The following is a 20,732-nucleotide window of genomic DNA, read 5'->3' as shown; positions in this document are numbered from 1 at the left end:
TCATTTAGGAAACACCCCCCCTTTCTCTGTGGAGTGGTACGACTTCTGCAGAGGACAGACATGCGGGTGGGCTACATACTGGAAGAACCAGTCAGTTACATACCATAGGTACACATTAAGAGAAGGTATAACACGGTATTATTGTGACCCGGAACCTTCCCACCTCTCTGCTGAGGAGAGGGTCAGAAACTACGATTGTATTACAACGTGAATACCTACATAGTGATACATCTAAGAGAAGAGTTTGTCATGTTAAATCATTGTTCTTGTGTAAGAATACATTCCTAATAGTACGCCGGTCATAATTAAGTACAGAATTAAGGACAGAAAATCTGATTATAGTATGTTTTGCTAAATGAATTTCTATCTCATCGTTGTGTTAAGCTGCACCCTCCTGAACAAACCTCAAACACAAGCTCTCTAAACCTACAGCTACTCAGACGGGGTAGAGAGGGGGGGAGAATTAGTGAGAGGAGGAGAGAAGTTAAGTTCAAAGCTATCCTGGCGTGCGTGTATAAAATGTATTTGTGTATGTAGTCAATCAGTGTATAAAGTGTGTGTGTGTGTGTGTGAGTGAGAGGAGGCAGTTGGTGCTCCTCTCCTTCCCGTCTCAGAGGAGGAACCGTTAAAACTGGATCCCTTTTCACCCCCTAACCTCCCGCTGCACAGAGCGGAAAAACAGCTGTGGGGCCACCGCACACTCCTGCTCCTGAACCAATCTCCTGGGACCTTCATGCACATACCCACTCTCACTGTCTCAAAACACACCCACACTCACTCTCTCAAAACACACCCACTTTTTAGCATGAGTCCTACAGTAGTACCTCTATGGTTTGAAGAACCGCAAATGAGGCAGAAACGTACAGTAGCTGGAAAAAAAACACACATTCCCTTTCCCTAACGGCAAACTATTCAGTGAGTAGGGGGTCATTCACAGAGAGTGCTTAGGTGGCAAGAAGTTGATGAAATAACGGTCTAAGTGGCCTGATCTTGTGTACACAGTTCATCAAGCTTATCAGGGCTTGGAAATGCCACATCTCTAATTAACATGACTGTCAATCAGGCATTGTGAGCAGATTCTGTAAAAACAACATTTAGGCCCTGTCTCTCTCCGTCTCCACCGAGAAAACGAAGGACCTGTGTTTAAAGTGGAATGTGCCTACTCTCTAGCTACATATTTGACATGTTCGCTTAACCAGCAAATAGGAAGAGGTCAATCCATTTGACAAAATAACCACACCGCTGGTTCCTCTCTGCTCCAGACTGACTGGACAACCAACGGTATGGGCTAAGTGTCATGAGTGTGTCACTGGAGGTGTCCCAAATGGCATCCTATGCCCTATGTAGTGCACTACTTTTCATAGGGCTCTGGTCAAAAGTAGTGCACTATATAGGGAATAGAGTACCATTTGGGGCGAAGATATTGCTTTTCGACGGTTGATGGTAAAAGTTGAATCCAGAAATAACAGATCCCTTTAGCACATTGAATGAGTGACTGTCATACTGTTCATTATCCTCCAAACATATTTCAATAAACTTGACCACAACTGTTTTTATTATGTCATTAAAAAAGTCTTAGTCCGTTTTGTGACACCGATTTCAAGGTCCTGAACAGTCAAAATGATGTTTTTCATGAAATGTGATGATATTTGAAGGAAACCAGATCAAAGTATGAAAAATGACTGTTTCTTCTACACTGATAAAGTTTGATCATAAAGTTACTGGTCCCCTCCCCGATGTCAAACACTTGGATCCATTATTAAGGGGACATCAATTTAACACATTTTAATACAACAATGGTAATATGATATTCTCTTACCTAATTTAAATAAGTAGCACCAACAGAGAAGACGTGTTTGCAGAGAGGCTAAATAGCTACTCTACTGGTGCCAAAATTTGACTGTAGGGTGTCAGAAAATCTTATTAAAAGTTTACCTTGTTCATCTATGGCAAAGATACTTACACATTTCCCCTTTAATCTGTGTCTGGTGTTAGCTAGTTACTGGCTAGCTAGGGCTTGTCAAGTGAACACAGCCATCAGTGCTGCTGTGAACCACATCACAAGAGACATGCCAAAATGGGGAGATATATTTTTTATTATGCAAACAATGCAATTAAAAAAACAATTTTTTAACCCTTTTTTCTCCCCAATTTTGTGGTATCCAACTGGAATTTACAGTCTTGTCTCATCGGTGCAACTCCCGTACGAACGCGGGAGAGCCGAAGGTCGAGAGCCGTGCGTCCTTCGAAACACAACCCGGCCAAGCCGCACTGCTTCTTGACACAATGCCCACTTAACCTGGAAGCCAGCCGCACCAATGTGTCGGAGGAAACACCGTACACCTGGCAACCATGTCAGTGTGCACTGCGCCCAGTCTGCCACAGGAGTCGCTAGTGCGCGATGGGACAAGGACATCCCTGCCGGCCAAACCCTCCCCTAACCCGGACGTCGCTGGACCAATTGTGCGCCGCCCCATGGGTCTCCCGGTCGTGGCCAGCTGCGACAGAGCCTGGACTCGAACCCAGAATCTCTAGTGGCACAGCTAGCACTATTATGTCGTGCCACTCGGGAGGCCTTAATTGATGCAATTTCAATGTTGTTTGAGTTGCTTTGTGTCTCACCAAATTAGCTTGAGATGATTTCACTGCTAACCACATCCAAGTTGCTTGACATAAGCGTTTCAAAGAGCTGTCAGTCAAGGCGAGCTCATGAATATAAGCTCCCCGCCCACTCAGCCTGCCTTTTCAAACGTCCTGGTAGTTAGCCATGAGAGAATGACTTTTCAGAATTACTGTTCAGGATCTTTAATAAAAAACATCTGAATACATCGGCTCTAAATGTACACAAACAAAACGATGTCAGCGGACGCTATAACTTCATGTCTTTATGTACACGGATGTGCAAACGTCGCCATGTAGAGTAGTCTGACTTTCTTATGACGAGCATCTGGTCACAGGTACCCTTTTCACACTACCGTGCTGAACAAAACCAAACTGTTGTCACATTGTCCTTTTCAGGTAGGTTCCATATCAGTACAGCTTGGTTTGGCTCTGATCGGTTATTTGCAGTTGTGTGAAAAGCAAATTGGACAAGTCCTCACATGTCCATTCTTTACGGCCATGTAGCCACTGTTACCCATAGACCCAGAACTCACCAGTGACCTCTAGTGGGGCTGTACTGCATGGCTGCTCTCTAGCTCTTCACCTCACTGTTCTTTAGAGACTCCAGCAGGCCCTTTATCCTCTCGCTGGCCGGCTCCCTCTTCCTCTTCTTACGACCTTTAACCCCGGCCACCTGGGAGACCGAGGGCATGAGGAGCGCTGCCAGGCCCCAGGGGGCGTTGTTTCCGGTAGCGCTGCCGCTGTGCGGTACGTTGAACTCCCGCTGCTGCAGCATCCAGGCGCTCTCCCGACACAGCGCCACGAAGCGCTCCAGCTGCGTTCCGTTAACATTCTTACTGACGTTCAGCGCGGGCTCAAAGGGGTTCTGGATGTGCAATGGGGACATCTCGGGTTTGTTTTGCTCCCTACCCTGTGAGACAGAGAGAAAGAAAGAGAAAGTAAGAGATTGAACGAGAGCAAGCGAGAGAAGGAGAAAGCGTGAGATGGAGAGAGAAAGAGAGAGAAAAAGTAAGAGGGAACAAGACGGTGAAAGTGAGAAAGAGCTGTCAAAACACCAACTGGTCTTTATACACGGTCCATCTATCTTATTGGTCACGCTGGTGAGGTCAGGTGTTTTGTGGCTGTTGTTATCTATGCCACATGGGCCCAGATAGAATGGATCGGGCTGGTCCGAGTCTGGCACACCTCTCCTCTTCCCAGGCCAACACGTGGCTGTGTCCGCATTCTAAATGGCTCCCTATTCCCTATATAGTGCCCTACTTTTGACCAGGGCCCATAGCGCTCTGGTCAAAAGTGGTGCACTATGTAGGGAATACGATGCCATCTGGGACACAGCCAGTGTCAGCTTAGCTATGAGGAACGAGCCTGGGGGCAGCACCAGCAGGGTAGACACAGATTCACCACGCCTCATCTATCATACCACTGACCCTCTCTGACACCATCACTAGGCTGGTCCTAGATCTGTTTCTGCCATCTTGCTAAGTCCTTGTCACGCATGACAGCAAGGCTACACCATTGCTGCTTTGGATAATGTGTCTGTGACACGGGGATAGGGTGCCATTCGGGACGTAAGCAGAGCCCTCCAAGGTTCTATGCACGCAACCTACCCACCTGGGTTCAAATAGCATTGGTTTTCTTTCAAAAGCTTTAGCTGCTGCCCGATCGAGCTTGCCTGACGAAATGGAACCAATGGAATAGTCCCAAAGGTGCAACACTCCAGTCTGGCTCAATCGAACCACACAAGGTATTCGACACTAAACAAGTACTATTTGAATTCAGGTCAAACATGGCCTGCAAAACATCTAACTCCTATCTAAGCCTGGGGTTGTAACAAATAAATAAAAAAGGCTGACTGGATAGACAGTGAGAGAAAGAGAGAGGTGGAGCCTTCAGCTCCATTGGATGGAGGGATTGATGACCATGGAGCATAAAGCCATCAGTCAGAGAGAGAAGTGGAGCAGGTAGAGAAGAGGAGGGAGAGATGGTAAGTAGAGGGAGACAGGAGAGAGACAGCACACAGTAAAGATGATTGATGGTGGTTTCTCGACTACTGAAAGGCAATGGCCACCACGCTTCCGACAGGCCTTCCTTCAATACGTCAATCCTGACCATGGGACATGCACACGACTGACCCCAGGTTAACGTCTTTACTACACTATATCTTTACACTAAGGAGGAGCGACAATGAAAATGAGCAACCAAGCAAAAAAAAAAAACTAACTGGGTAAATGGTATCCAAATGAACAGGCGTCTAAGACTGAATAAACACGTTGTGTGTTTTTGCTTACTGAGCGTGAAGAACTAGAGGTCGGGTTCATATAGAGATGGGTGGAGGAGGAGCAGCCATCAGTCACACAGTCCTCGGACGGCTGTAGTCTTAGCAGGAACCGAGGGACGTCAGTGTGATGTTGGTGTGTGATCGACAAACAACACTTTACGATCACTAGCTTCCCTCAGAGCTGGCCATTTATAAACTATGGCAATTAGGCACAGGGGTGAAAGAGTCTGTGTAGAGCTAAAAGAAAGAGGTTATTTCTGTTTAAAGCTTTCAGTGAAGCACTGCCACCTTATGTCTAAGGATGAATGGAGAAACAGAATGACTTGCTAGTTGACGCAGATTAAAACAAAAATGTCGTGTGTGTGCACGCACATGCTTTATACTTAAAAAAATGTATAATTGAACCTTTATTTAATTAGGCAAGTCAGTTAAGAATACATTCTTATTTACAATGACGGCCTACACCGGCCAAAACCAGACGATGCTTAGGCCAGTTTGTGCGCCGCCCTATGGGAGTCCCAATCATGGACGGATGTGATGCAGCCTGGATTCGAACCAGGGATCATTGTAAACCTGCCACACACACACAATACACTTATTAAACATAAGAAGGAGTGTGAGTCGTCACAACCCGGCTCGTGGAAAGTGACAAAGAGCTCTTCTAGGACCAGGGCACAAATAATAATCAATAATTTTGCTCTTTATTTAGCCATCTTACATATAAAACTATTTGTTCATTGAAAATTGTGAATAACCACAGGTTATAACTCTGCAATGTTGGTGTGTATTGGAGAGAGTCTCAGTCTGAAATAATTTTCCACACACACACACACCTGTATTTAGTGTTCATGCTAGTGAGGGCTGAGAATCCACTCTCACATAGGTTCATGGTTGAAAAGGGCATCAGTGTCTTAACAGCGTGATTTTCCAAGGCAGGAAACTGAGCGCAGCCCAATCCAGAAATCTGGCAGTTGCTTCTGATTAAATTCAATATTCACAGAACCACTTGTTGCAATTTCGATGAGGCTCTCTTGTTCAGATATCGGTAAGTGGACTGGAGGCAGGGCATGAAAGGGATAACGAATCCAGTTGTTTGTGTCATTCGTTTTGGGAAAGTACCTGCGTAATTGTGCACCCAACTCACTCAGGTGCGTCGCAATATCAGACTTGACATTGTCCATAAGCTCGAGTTCATTTCCACACAAAAAATAATACAATGATGGAAAGACCTGTGTGTTGTCCTTGTTAATGCAGACAGAAGAGAGCACCAACTTCATAATCATAGCCTCAATTTTGTCTCGCACATTGAATATACACTGCCGGTAAAACGTTTTTGAACACCTACCCATTCAAGGGTTTTTCTTTATTTGTACTATTTTCAACATTTTAGAATAATAGTGAAGACATTAAAACTATGAAATAACACATATCGAATCATGTAGTAACCAAAAAAACATATTTAAATATACACTGCTCAAAAAAATAAAGGGAACACTTAAACAACACAATGTCAATCACACTTCTGTGAAATCAAACTGTCCACTTAGGAAGCAACACTAATTGACAATAAATTTCACATGCTGTTGTGCAAATGGAATAGACACCAGGTGGAAATTATAGGCAATTAGCAAGACCCCCCCAATAAAGGAGTGGTTCTGCAGGTGGTAACCACGGACCACTTCTCAGTTCCTATGCTTCCTGGCTGATGTTTTGGTCACTTTTGAATGCTGGCGGTGCTTTCAATCTAGTGGTAGCATGAGACGGAGTCTACAACCCACACAAGTGGCTCAGGTAGTGCAGCTCACCCAGGATGGCACATCAATGCGAGCTGTGGCAAGAAGGTTTGCTGTGTCTGTCAGCATAGTGTACAGAGCATGGAGGCGCTACCAGGAGACAGGCCAGTACATCAGGAGACGTGGAGGAGGCCGTAGGAGGGCAACAACCCAGCAGCAGGACCGCTACCTCCTCCTTTGTGCAAGGAGGAGCAGGAGGAGCACTGCCAGAGCCCTGCAAAATGACCTCCAGCAGGCCATAAATGTGCATGCGTCTGCTCAAACTGTCAGAAACAGACTCCATGAGGGTCGTATGAGGGCCCGACGTCCACAGGCGGGGGTTGTGCTTACAGCCCAACACCGTGCAGGACGTTTGGCATTTGCCAGAGAACACCAAGATTGGCAAATTCGCCACTGGCGCCCTGTGCTCTTCACAGATGAAAGCAGGTTCACACTGAGCACATGTGACAGACGTGACATTCTGGAGACGCAGTGGAGAACGTTCTGCTGCCTGCAACATTCTCCAGCATGACCGGTTTGGCGGTGGGTCGGTCATGGTGTGGGGTGGCATTTCTTTGGGGGGGCCGCACAGCCCTCCATGTGCTCGCCAGAGGTAGTCTGACTGCCATTAGGTACCGAGATGAGATCCTCAGACCCCTTGTGAGACCATATGCTGGTGCGGTTGGCCCTGGGTTCCTTCTAATGCAAGACAATGCTAGACCTCATGTGGCTGGAGTGTGTCAGCAGTTCCTGCAAGAGGAAGGCATTGATGCTATGGCCTGGCCAGCCCATTCCCCAGACCTGAATCCAATTGAGCACATCTGGGACATCATGTCTTGCTCCATCCACCAACGCCACGTTGCACCACAGACTGTCCAGGAGTTGGCGGATGCTTTAGTCCAGGTCTGGGAGGAGATCCCTCAGGAGACCATCCACGACCTCATCAGGAGCATGCCCAGGCGTTGTAGGGAGGTCATACAGGCACATGGAGGCCACACACACACTACTGAGCCTCATGTTGACTTGTTTTAAGGACATTACATCAAAGTTGGATCAGCCTGTAGTGTGGTTTTCCACTTTAATTTTGAGTGTAACTCCAAATCCAGACCTCCATGGGTTGATAAATTTGATTTCCATTGATAATTTGTGTGATTTTGTTGTAAGCACATTCAACTATGTAAAGAAAAAAGTATTTAATAAGAATATTTCATTCATTCAGATCTAGGATGTGTTATTTTAGTGTTCTTTATTTTTTTGAGCAGTGTATTTTATATTTGAGATTCTTCAAATAGCCACCCTTTGCCTTGATGACAGCTTTGCACACTCTTGGCATTCTCTCAACCAGCTTCACCTGGAATGTTTTTCCAATAGTCTTGAAGGAGTTCCCACATATGCTGAGCACTTGTTGGCTGCTTGTCCTTCACTCTGCAGACTGACTCATCCCAAACCATCTCAATTTGGTTGAGTGACTGTGGAGGCCAGGTCATCTGATGCAGCACTCCATCCCTCTCCTTGGTAAAATAGCCCTTACACAGCCTGAAGGTGTGTTGGGTCATTGTCCTGTTGAAAAACAAATGATAGTCCCACTAAGGGCAAACCAGATGGGATGGCGTATCGCTGCAGAATGCTGTGTTGGCATGATGGTTAAGTGTGTCTTGAATTCTAAATAAATCTTAAGCAGTGTCACCAGCAAAGCACCCCCACACCATAACACCATCCTCTCCATGCTTTATGGTGGGAAATACATGTGGAGATCTCACAAAGACACGGTGGTTGGAACTTAAAATTTCATTTTTTTTCCAACTCCAGACCAAAAGGACAAGTATCCACTGGTGTAATGTTCATTGCTCATGTCTCTTCTTATTGGTGTCCTTTAGTAGTGGTTTCTTTGCAGCAATATGACCATGAAGGCCTGATTCACTCAGTCTCTTCTGAACAGTTGATGTTGAGATGTGTCTGTAACTTGAACTCTGGAAGAATTTATTTGGGCTGAAATTTCTGAGGCCGGTAACTCTAATGAACTTCTCCTCTGTCTTCCATTCCTGTGGCGGTCCTCATGAGATCCAGTTTCATCATAGCGCCCGATGGTTTTTGCGACTGCACTTGAAGAAACTTTGAAAGTTCTTGACATTTTCTGTATTGACTGACCTTCATGTCTTAAAGTAATGGACTGTCATTTCTCTTTGCTTGTCAGAGCTGTTTTTGCCATAATATGGACTTGGTCTTTTACCAAATAAGGCTATCTTCTGTATACCCCCCTACCCTGTCACAACACAACTGATTGGCTCAAACGCATTAAGAAGGAAAGAAATTCCACAAATTAACTTAACAAGGCACATATATATTTTGATTCGTTTAGTTTAATACTTATGGTTACTACATTTTAAAAAAAACAATTTTCACTGTAGTGTCCAAAACGTCTTTCAAGCTGTTGGCAGCAAGAGCCTCTCGGTGGATGCTGTAAAGTGCCCAAGTGGAGTCGGGAGCAACTGCTTACACGCATGTTACCACTCCAATATGTCTCCTTGTCATGGCTTTGGTACCAACACATCTTGACCATCAGAGTCCACTTCATTTCACAAAGCTGTCCAGTACTTTAAAATATCCTCTCCTTGTTGTCCTGGTTTCCAGAAGAGGATGTCTTCCTTAACTGACCCCCCATAAATGTAAGACATATACCAGGAGCTGTGCCAGGCCCGCCACATCTGTTGACTCATCCAGCTGTAATGCATAGAATTCACTGGCTTGTATGTGAAGCAGTAACTGCTTCAAAACATCTCCTGCCATGTCACTGATGCGTTGTGAAACTGTTGTTTGATGGAGGAATTGTCTGTATAGTTTTTTTGGCCTTTTCCTCCATTCTGTCCCAGCCATATCTGTGGCAGCAGGAAGTCCTCCACAATAGTATGGGGCTTGCATGTCCTAGCCACTCGGTAGCTCACCATATGAGACACTTCTAGCCCCTTCTTATTAATGGTATCTGTTGCTTTTATACATTTCTTCTACTCAAAAAAAAAACCTTACCCAAATGTATAGCCCAGTTGGATAATATAAAATGTACTGTTTGAAAATGTAAAAAATATATATAATTTTTCATTTTAAAATGTGAATCACATTTTTATTTGGCGTACCCCCGACGGCATTGCTCGTACCCCTGGGGTTTGGGAATACCCGATTTAGACCATACGCAGGTCATAACAAGTTTAAACTGGTGCGCTGGTTTAAACTTTTGAGTAGCCGACAAAACTCAAAATCTTTAACCAGAGATTTAAAAATTTAAATTTAAAAAAAGAGTATATGGCGAAGACACGCTAGGCATGTTTCTCTCCACTAATGCGCACTGACTCCCGCCAATTAGTGCGCATTCATTGTTTGTCTGTGTGTTACCTTTCTGATATTGATCGACATGCGGTTGAACGCGAAGGTTCCATAGAACTCAAAGAACTCCTGCAGCAGTTGCTCTGAAAGGAAATACAAAAGAGTATGTTAAGAAATACTACATTCATACGGATGAAGAAACCTGTTTCCATGTGGAAATAAAATACAAAATAATAATGCTATGGCCCCACCTAATGTCTCTGTGTTGTCTTGCAGTCGTATTTTTGTGAAGTCGCTGACAAATGTGCAGTCGTTTCCCTCGATGACACTCTTATCTAGAGGGCCTTGTAGAAAAGGGTGGGGTGGGGGAGCATAAGGTAAATGATAAGGTATATACCACAAGGTAAGACACTACACACAAGGTAAATGACACATTACACATGCAGGGCCTTGTATATGAGAAAGGGGAAAGCTTAAATTACATACAATATACTAGATGTCTAGTACCTAATCTTTGTCTTGTTCAGGCTGCCCAATTCCGGTCCTGGAGGGCCAAAACACTTCTGGTTTCTACTTGGTATTTAATTGCACTCACCTGGTGTCCCAGATCTGAATTAGATCTGAATTAGTCCCTGGATGAAAAACAGAAGTGTCACAGCCCTTCAGTACCAGAATTGGGCAGCCTGAACAAGACAAAGATTAGGTCCCCATAAAATCTGTTTTATTATTTGCCTGATTCTGTTTTTCCCCCAAATTCAGTTCTCTCCATTTTGTTTTTCCAGGTTTTAAGTCTCAAAATCAAAACTTTAATAGAAAACAACAAAAGTGGATGTTCTAAGTCCAGAACAATGCTTAACCCTATACATTCATACCTGTATACAGGTTGAAAATGGCTGATTTGGGCACCAATAAGCATTGGAATGAAATGGCTGTAAAGGACCATCCTCCTCAGTGAATTTCATAAAAATAATGAAACATTTAAAAAAAGTTATCATTTTTAAAACTATACTAAAACACACTGTTTTGCGATGAAGATCTACAGTAGCCTCAGCAGCACTCTGTACGGTAGCAACATATTGTAGCCGGAGGACAGATACCTTCTGAGCCCATCTGGGTACATTGACTTCAATACAAAATCTAGAAGGCTCCTGGTTCTCACCCTCTTCCATAGACTTGCACTGTAATTATGACAACTTCGTAGGATGTCCTCCGACCTAATAGAGCTATTGCAGTATGAAATGGCATGTTGTCCACCAAATCAAAGGATCAGATCTAGTACTGAAAGCATAAGCTACAGCTAGCTAGCACCGCAGTGAATAAAATGTGGTGAGTCGTTGACTCAAAAGAGAGAAAGACAATAGTTGGAAAAGTTTTCAACAAATGAATTTCTTCCAAAATTAAGCAAGAGAGCTAGCCACATTTTGAAGTACATATATACAGTACCAGTCAAAAGTTTGGACACCTACTCATTCAAGGATTTCGCTTTATTTTTTACATTGTAGAATACTAGTGAAGACATCAAAAACGATGAAATTACACATATGGAATCATGTAGTAACCAAAAAAAAGTGTTAAATAAAAAGATATTTTAAATTTGAGATTCTTTTAAGTAGCCACCCTTTGCCTTGATGACAGCTTTCCACACTCTTTGCACCTACACCCCATTTTCCAGGAATATTCTTATCATGTTACTGAATGTATCCAGAGTATTTTCGGATTTTGTTGTCAACAAATGCGGTGAAAATAACCTGCAAATGTAAAATACACATTTAAAATCAACAGTGTAATGTTCATATTCAGTCATCAACTGTCATGCACTCACCTTTTGTCTAATACATATCCCCATTAACGCCAAACTGTTCGCTTTCAATTACTACCATGGTTATGCATATGCTTTTTATATTTCTTCTGAAAGAAACAGTTTAATTAAGCCCTATCGTTATAAGCCAATTCACATGAGTGTAAAGGAGACCACTGAGTTCTGTGGAAAATCTAAGAAATTTAGTGCACAGCAGCAAAAACAACACAGAGTTACACCTGGGATAAGCAAACGTACAGTTAATAACACAATAGAAAGAACTGCCAAATGGGGATTTATCTTGACGGAAAATGTTGTAGTTGGGGATGGACCAGTCGTGATGGATCAGCGGGGCTCCGCGTCGGCAATAAAGGGTCCAGGCCAATTGGCAAAAGTATTGTTGCCCACAAAATTAGCAGGTATACCTCTTCGGCTAGCCGGGAGATGGGCCTAGCTCAAGGCTAACAGGTGCTTGCTTCGGGACAGAGGCGTTAGCCAGCAGTAGCTAGTCAGTTGCAGCTAGCTAGCTAAGATGATCCGGTGTAATGGCCCAGAGCTTGCGGCAGGAATCCGGTGATGTGGTGGAGAAAAGCAGTCCGAAATGCTCTGGGTTGATATCGCGCTGTGCAGACTGGCAGGTATTGACCGAGCTATAGCTGGCTGGTGTCCGATCTAAAAAGGCGAAGACCGCTAGCCGTGGATAACAGTGACTACTAGCTAGTTAGCTGGCTAGCTTCTGATGGAGGTTCCGGTTATAAACGTATAAAAATAGCAGATCAGTACAACATTGGGTGAGGCGGGTTGCAGGAAAGTATATTTAGATCGTCGGTGGAAAGTGAGATTAAAAATATGTACGAATAAAAAAAAACACGAAACCGACTCTTTACATGGGACAAGACAAACACACGTCCGACTGCTACGACATCTTGGATTAACGTCTGGATTACGTTATTCCCTCCACAACGCAGATTTTTACAGAGCCTTAAAAGATTAATGTTGTCACTCAGAAAACTGACAGGCAAAGAGAGGGATGGATAGAGAGCAAAAAAGGAGGAAGAGATGTCAAAGAGAGCAATTACAAATGAGAGAAAGAAGAGGGAAAACAGAAAAAGAATTCTGATCAAGCTTGGCTCTCCATCAGAGCCTTGGTACCAATCTTCTTGACCATGTCAGCTGAGGGTCAGAGGAGAGGCTGGTGGTGTGTATGAATTTGCTGTGCGTGATTAAATAGATGCCCAATGCTCGGAGGGTCTTTGCCCCTGCCAGAGTGATGGGGCCTTTAAGCACTATGTGATGCTGCCTGGGATAGTGTCTCTGTCTAGGCTAAGGTGGATGGAGGGAGGGAGGAATGCAATTATCTGACAGCCAAGGTGACAAGGGAAGCAGGAGTGTGAGCATCACTGCACTACACCAACACAGATATTTGTTGACAACGAGGCTCAACAATCAATTGCTTGAAATTAAATAAATAATAATTTAATAACCCAATTGCCACTCGCTCAGTGGTCCATTGCTACCCGCTGAATGTCAATTTGCACCTTTCTGAATACAACTAGGAAGTGTAACAATGCAGAACTACAGACTACTATTTGCTAGCTCTTTTGGAGGTGAGATACCGATAGTATTGATTGTTAAATTGTCCACAGTGCTCCATTGTAAGATACCTGCTAGTTCCTTGAGGTGGTCTAGGGTGGGTAGGATAGGAATAGTTCTCCTCTGGAGGAAGAATAGGACCATGACAGTGAGAGAGAAGTTTGAGATCCAGGCTCCAGGTATGCTGCTGGTGATACTGTGGGCCCGAGCCCAGCACCGGACACTGAACACCAGGCAACGCACCCGCCGGTCCAGCCCCCCATACAGGTACAGAAGCTCCGAGCTCTTCATCGCTACCCTGTGGACACACAGAATGACAGTTAAGACTACAGTAGTCTCATTAAATGACACACTTAACCCTGTCTGCGCCTTTAAATGGATCTTTCTTAAAATTACTTTCTATCACCATTCCTAATATTAAAATTTATAACAGGTATAACATGCTATTTTCGATCTGATATATATTTGTTTGATATGATAGTCTCTGTACAAAACTTCTCAATCTGATGTGAGAAACCATGAAGGTTACAGAAGTTGGTGAGAGGAGAATATGAAAGACAGTGGCACAATATCCTCCAGAGGGCAGCATTTAGCTGAACTTTAAAATTCTCACTTAGTACCAAAACATCCCTCTATTTTGAAAGGTTCCGTATGACAAACCGTGCATAACCATACCCTTCTATGATTTAACATAATCATTGAGAAACGCGCTCTACTCTACTCTATTTCCTAATAAACTGAGGCATGGGTGGGTTTGTTTCTGAGCATTAGAAGGTGTGTATGTGGTAGCTTACCTCTCAGGCTAACCACAGTATCCGTCAGACCAAGAGAAGAAGTGAAACAACAAGCAGTCTCACTTCTCCCATCTCCCTTTTGCACTCTCACTCTCTCCCCCTCCCTCATTGGTGCCCTGTCTCTCTCTCCCCCTCCCTCATTGGTGCCCTGTCTCTCTCTCTCCCTCATTGGTGCCCTGTCTCTCTCTCATTGGTGCCCTGTCTCTCCCTCTCCCTCATTGGTGCCCTGTCTCTCTCTCTCCCTCATTGGTGCCCTGTCTCTCTCTCTCCCTCTCCCTCATTGGGAGTGCCCTGTCTCTCTCTCTCCCTCTCCCTCATTGGTGCCCTGTCTCTCTCTCTCCCTCTCCCTCATTGGTGCCCTGTCTCTCTCTCTCCCTCTCCCTCATTGGTGCCCTGTCTCTCTCTCTCCCTCCCTCATTGGTGCCCTGTCTCTCTCTCTCCCTCCCTCATTGGTGCCCTGTCTCTCTCTCCCTCCCTCCCTCATTGGTGCCCTGTCTCTCTCTCCCTCCCTCCCTCATTGGTGCCCTCTCCCTCCCTCCCTCATTGGTGCCCTGTCTCTCTCTCCCTCCCTCCCTCATTGGTGCCCTGTCTCTCTCTCCCTCCCTCCCTCATTGGTGCCCTGTCTCTCTCTCCCTCCCTCCCTCATTGGTGCCCTGTCTCTCTCTCCCTCCCTCCCTCATTGGTGCCCTGTCTCTCTCTCCCTCCCTCCCTCATTGGTGCCCTGTCTCTCTCTCCCTCCCTCCCTCATTGGTGCCCTGTCTCTCTCTCCCTCCCTCCCTCATTGGTGCCCTGTCCTGTCTCTCTCCCCCCCTCCCTCATTGGTGCCCTGTCTCTCTCTCCCTCCCTCCCTGGTGCCCTGTCTCTCTCTCCCTCCCTCCCTCATTGGTGCCCTGTCTCTCTCTCCCTCCCTCCCTCATTGGTGCCCTGTCTCTCTCTCCCTCCCTCCCTCATTGGTGCCCTGTCTCTCTCTCCCTCCCTCCCTCATTGGTGCCCTGTCTCTCTCTCCCTCCCTCCCTCATTGGTGCCCTGTCTCTCTCTCCCTCCCTCCCTCATTGGTGCCCTGTCTCTCTCTCCCTCCCTCCCTCATTGGTGCCCTGTCTCTCTCTCCCTCCCTCCCTCATTGGTGCCCTGTCTCTCTCTCCCTCCCTCCCTCATTGGTGCCCTGTCTCTCTCTCCCTCCCTCCCTCATTGGTGCCCTGTCTCTCTCTCCCTCCCTCCCTCATTGGTGCCCTGTCTCTCTCCCTCCCTCCCTCATTGGTGCCCTGTCTCTCTCTCCCTCCCTCCCTCATTGGTGCCCTGTCTCTCTCTCTCCCTCCCTCATTGGTGCCCTGTCTCTCTCTCCCCCCCTCATTGGTGCCCTGTCTCTCTCTCTCCCTCCCTCATTGGTGCCCTGTCTCTCTCTCCCCTCCCTCATTGGTGCCCTGTCTCTCTCTCCCCTCCCTCATTGGTGCCCTGTCTCTCTCTCCCCTCCCTCATTGGTGCCCTGTCTCTCTCTCTCCCTCCCTCATTGGTGCCCTGTCTCTCTCTCTCCCTCCCTCATTGGTGCCCTGTCTCTCTCTCCCCTCCCTCATTGGTGCCCTGTCTCTCTCTCTCCCTCCCTCATTGGTGCCCTGTCTCTCTCTCTCCCCTCCCTCATTGGTGCCCTGTCTCTCTCTCCCCCTCCCTCATTGGTGCCCTGTCTCTCTCTCTCCCCTCCCTCATTGGTGCCCTGTCTCTCTCTCTCCCCTCCCTCATTGGTGCCCTGTCTCTCTCTCTCTCCCTCCCTCATTGGTGCCCTGTCTCTCTCTCTCTCCCTCCCTCATTGGTGCCCTGTCTCTCTCTCTCCCTCCCTCATTGGTGCCCTGTCTCTCTCTCTCCCTCCCTCATTGGTGCCCTGTCTCTCTCTCTCCCTCCCTCATTGGTGCCCTGTCTCTCTCTCTCCCTCCCTCATTGGTGCCCTGTCTCTCTCTCTCCCTCCCTCATTGGTGCCCTGTCTCTCTCTCTCCCTCCCTCATTGGTGCCCTGTCTCTCTCTCTCCCTCCCTCATTGGTGCCCTGTCTCTCTCTCTCCCTCCCTCATTGGTGCCCTGTCTCTCTCTCCCCTCCCTCATTGGTGCCCTGTCTCTCTCTCTCCCTCCCTCATTGGTGCCCTGTCTCTCTCTCTCCCTCCCTCATTGGTGCCCTGTCTCTCTCTCTCCCTCCCTCATTGGTGCCCTGTCTCTCTCTCTCCCTCCCTCATTGGTGCCCTGTCTCTCTCTCTCCCTCCCTCATTGGTGCCCTGTCTCTCTCTCTCCCTCCCTCATTGGTGCCCTGTCTCTCTCTCTCCCTCCCTCATTGGTGCCCTGTCTCTCTCTCTCCCTCCCTCATTGGTGCCCTGTCTCTCTCTCTCCCTCCCTCATTGGTGCCCTGTCTCTCTCTCTCCCTCCCTCATTGGTGCCCTGTCTCTCTCTCTCCCTCCCTCATTGGTGCCCTGTCTCTCTCTCTCCCTCCCTCATTGGTGCCCTGTCTCTCTCTCTCCCTCCCTCATTGGTGCCCTGTCTCTCTCTCTCCCTCCCTCATTGGTGCCCTGTCTCTCTCTCTCCCTCCCTCATTGGTGCCCTGTCTCTCTCTCTCCCTCCCTCATTGGTGCCCTGTCTCTCTCTCCCTCCCTCATTGGTGCCCTGTCTCTCTCTCTCCCTCCCTCATTGGTGCCCTGTCTCTCTCTCTCCCTCCCTCATTGGTGCCCTGTCTCTCTCTCTCCCTCCCTCATTGGTGCCCTGTCTCTCTCTCTCCCTCCCTCATTGGTGCCCTGTCTCTCTCTCCCCTCCCTCATTGGTGCCCTGTCTCTCTCTCTCCCTCCCTCATTGGTGCCCTGTCTCTCTCTCCCCTCCCTCATTGGTGCCCTGTCTCTCTCTCCCTCCCTCATTGGTGCCCTGTCTCTCTCTCCCTCCCTCATTGGTGCCCTGTCTCTCTCTCTCCCTCCCTCATTGGTGCCCTGTCTCTCTCTCTCCCTCCCTCATTGGTGCCCTGTCTCTCTCTCCCTCCCTCATTGGTGCCCTGTCTCTCTCTCCCTCCCTCATTGGTGCCCTGTCTCTCTCTCCCTCCCTCATTGGTGCCCTGTCTCTCTCTCCCTCCCTCATTGGTGCCCTGTCTCTCTCTCCCTCCCTCATTGGTGCCCTGTCTCTCTCTCCCTCCCTCATTGGTGCCCTGTCTCTCTCTCCCTCCCTCATTGGTGCCCTGTCTCTCTCTCCCTCCCTCATTGGTGCCCTGTCTCTCTCTCCCTCCCTCATTGGTGCCCTGTCTCTCTCTCCCTCCCTCATTGGTGCCCTGTCTCTCTCTCCCTCCCTCATTGGTGCCCTGTCTCTCTCTCCCTCCCTCATTGGTGCCCTGTCTCTCTCTCCCTCCCTCATTGGTGCCCTGTCTCTCTCTCCCTCCCTCATTGGTGCCCTGTCTCTCTCTCCCTCCCTCATTGGTGCCCTGTCTCTCTCTCCCTCCCTCATTGGTGCCCTGTCTCTCTCTCCCTCCCTCATTGGTGCCCTGTCTCTCTCTCCCTCCTTCATTGGTGCCCTGTCTCTCTCTCCCTCCTTCATTGGTGCCCTGTCTCTCTCTCCCTCCCTCATTGGTGCCCTGTCTCTCCCTCCCCCTCTCTCCCTCCCTCACACAAGCCACCTCTTTTTTATGTTCCCTCTTTTCCTCCCCCCTCTCTGGTGCCCAACCAGTTTTGGACTAGCCAGCTTGGAACCAGCATTCAGAGCCGTTTCTACATAACTTAAGTTTCTGTCTCGTTTGTGCAACGCCAGTAGATTAAGGGCAACGAGGAACTAACACGGTAGAGAGTTTCGATGAAGCATGACAGCTAAATGCCATTTAAAAGGGTGACTAATAGTTCTGTGAAAGGGAACTTAAAAGATTAACAATTCAAAATCACATCTAGGCAGGCAGAAATGTGCTTTCATGATTCCCAATTGTTTAAAAGGCACTGGTTAAGCATCATAAAAGCTGTTCTAATTGAATCACACTGATGATTAACCATGATGGATGTAAACCAACTTCTGTTTGAGACTGATTAAACCAAAAAAATATGCTTGATCTGTGACCGTGTGTGTGTGTGTGTGTGTGTGTGTGTTACCTATTGTTAGCCGTGAGGTCACACTGGAACCCTGACGGTTGGTGGGCGAATCGGACTAGGGGACAGCGAGCCTGGAGGATCTTCTGCACCCCGACACAGCCAGGCCCAAACTGGTCTACACACTCCCCGATCACAGACAGGATACTCTGGGTACCTGCCCGCTCAGACGCAGACCTCTTTGTCTGGTACTCCAAGGAGAGCCCTGCTTTTGGCTGGGCAGATGGAACATAACATTTTTCATTACTGAAACAGTGTTAAAATGCATAGGGTTACAGTGAGTATTGTGAGTGAAGATGGCAGGCCCAAAGCTGAAAAAATGTATGGACGACATAGACACTAACAATTGTGTGTGCCTGCCTACACAAGGGTTTAATATTTTACCAGAGAATCTATCAATTTTCCTTCCCAAGAAAATTGAAAAAACGTACAAGGCATCCCAGTATTCCCATTCTATTGAAACGCATATAATGCCAGCGGGAGAAAAATCTGACAGGATTATACCACTGTTAATGGAGAAATATATACATGAATCTAACATTTTCTTGTTGTATTTGTTGCTATTTAATCAAAGTTCTCTCGAAGTCACCACGCTATTTCGTTGATATAACCTTAAAAAAAAAAGAAAGTTGGCCGAGCAGGTAAAAAATTACCATAGGTCTAGTAAACATTACATTCGCTTTAGCCTACCTTTGACTGAAAAATGTCAGACAGCTTGATGACCCGTCTCTCTCCCCTTGCACCTGGCTATCGGGGGAGTTTGGGAAGGTGATGGCTGTTTTGCCTTCATGATATCCCGCTTGTTGTGGTGACTGTCACAGGGAATTGTCTACCTTAACTGCATCCAGAGGTCATGTGTAGCCTGCACGTATAGTAAGCAATTACATTTATAGAAGCCATGCAAGTAGCCTAAGGGACGTTTTACAATTTAGTCATTAAGCAGGAGCTCTTATCCAGAGCAACTTACAGTTGTTGCATTCATCTTAAGATAGCTAGGTGGGAAAACCGCATAGAAAGCACATTATTGCCTCGATAATGTAGCTGTCAGTAGTCAGAGCGGGGGGGGGGTCCATGTCAGGGATGCAAGTGCTGGTTAAGTGCATTTTTATTTTATTTATTTTTGGAGGGGGGGCGGGGGGGTGGTTGAGGTGAGGAGGAGGAGGAGGATTATTTAAGATACTGTCTGAAGAAGTAGGGTTTCAGACGTTTTCGATAGATGGGCAGGGACTCTGCTGTCCTCGCTTCAGGAGGAAGCTGGTTCCACCATTGGGGTGCCAGGACAAAGAACAGCTAGGACTGAGCTGAGCCTGAAGGTAGGGTTCCGTAAGTAAGCACCATGGTCTTGTAGTGGATGCGAGCTTCAACTAGAAGCCAGTGGAGTGTGCGGAGAAGCAGAGTGACATGAGAGAACTTGGGAAGGTTGAAAACCAGGCGTGCTGCTGCATTCTGGATAAGTTGTAGGGGTTGGATGGCAAAAGCAGGGAGCCCAGCAAACAGCGAGTTGCAGTAGTCCAGACGGGAGAGGACAAGTGCCTGGATTAGTTCGCTTCCTGTGTGAGTAGGGTCGTACTCTAAGGATGTTGTAGAGCATGAACCTGCAGGAGCGAGTCACTGCTTTGATGTTTACAGCAAACAACAGGGTGTTGTCCAGGGTCATGCCAAAGGTTCTATACACTCTGGGAGGGCGATACTGTGGAGTTGTCAAACGTGATGGAGGTCTTAGAACGGGCAGGCCTTCCCCGGGAGTGAGAGCAGTTCCATCTTGTCGAGGTGGAGCTTGAGGTGGTGGGCCGACATCCAAGTTGAGCTATCTGCCGGGCACGGAGAGATGAGTGTCGCCACCTGGGTGTCAGAAGGGGGGGGAAGGAGAAAAGTAGTTGAGTATCATCCGCATAGCAATGATAGGAGAGAACATGTGAGGATATGACCGAGTGACTTGGTGTATAGGGCCTAGAACTGGGCCCTGGGGTGAGGACCTAGAACTGAGCCCTGGGGTACACCAGTAGTGAGAGTACGTGGTGCAGACATAGATTCTCTCCACATCACCTGGTAGGAGCGGCCTGCCAGATAAGACGCAATCCAAGTTTGCAGAGCCTGAGACACCCAGCCCTGAGAGAGTAGAGAGGTGGATCTGATGGTTGAGAAAGTTGATCAGACAGCACGCTCAAGTGCTTTGGAAAGAAAAGGGATACAGGTCTAGTGTTGGTTTATTAAAGAGATGAGCAACTCGGGCCATTTTGAAGTCAGAGGGGACGCAGCCAGTGGTCAGGGATGAGTTGATGAGAGAAGGGAGGAATGGGAGAAGGTCTCCAGAGATGATCTGGAGAAGAAAGGAGGGGATGGGGTCGAGCGGGCAGGTTGTCAGGCGGCCATACCTCACTAGTTGCAGGATGTCATCTGCTAATGGGCACTTTATGTTGAGTAAATATGGTAGGCTGCTAGCGTTGTGATGACTGGTCTAATGTTTGAATGAA

General features: G+C 47.2%; 1 protein-coding gene across 1 annotated transcript in view; it reads right to left on the bottom strand.

Annotated features, from left to right (window-relative positions):
• Nucleotides 1-2,790: 2,790 nt before the first annotated feature.
• mtpap (mitochondrial poly(A) polymerase) overlaps nt 2,791-20,732 on the bottom strand; it is a 28,212-nt gene continuing 10,270 nt past the window's right edge. Inside the window, exons 5-9 of the mRNA XM_024374736.2 lie at nt 18,262-18,473; nt 13,453-13,679; nt 10,242-10,334; nt 10,060-10,133; nt 2,791-3,532 (exon numbers count right to left, since the gene is read on the bottom strand). Coding sequence (XP_024230504.1) covers nt 3,194-3,532; nt 10,060-10,133; nt 10,242-10,334; nt 13,453-13,679; nt 18,262-18,473 — 945 coding nt within the window. The 3' untranslated portion in view covers nt 2,791-3,193. The remainder of the gene's footprint in view (nt 3,533-10,059; nt 10,134-10,241; nt 10,335-13,452; nt 13,680-18,261; nt 18,474-20,732) is intronic.

The sequence above is a fragment of the Oncorhynchus tshawytscha genome, linkage group LG16 (assembly GCF_018296145.1).
Source record: "Oncorhynchus tshawytscha isolate Ot180627B linkage group LG16, Otsh_v2.0, whole genome shotgun sequence".
Taxonomy (NCBI): domain Eukaryota; kingdom Metazoa; phylum Chordata; class Actinopteri; order Salmoniformes; family Salmonidae; genus Oncorhynchus; species Oncorhynchus tshawytscha.
Note: the sequence above shows the minus strand (reverse complement) of the source record. Positions and strands in the feature narration are given on the sequence as shown.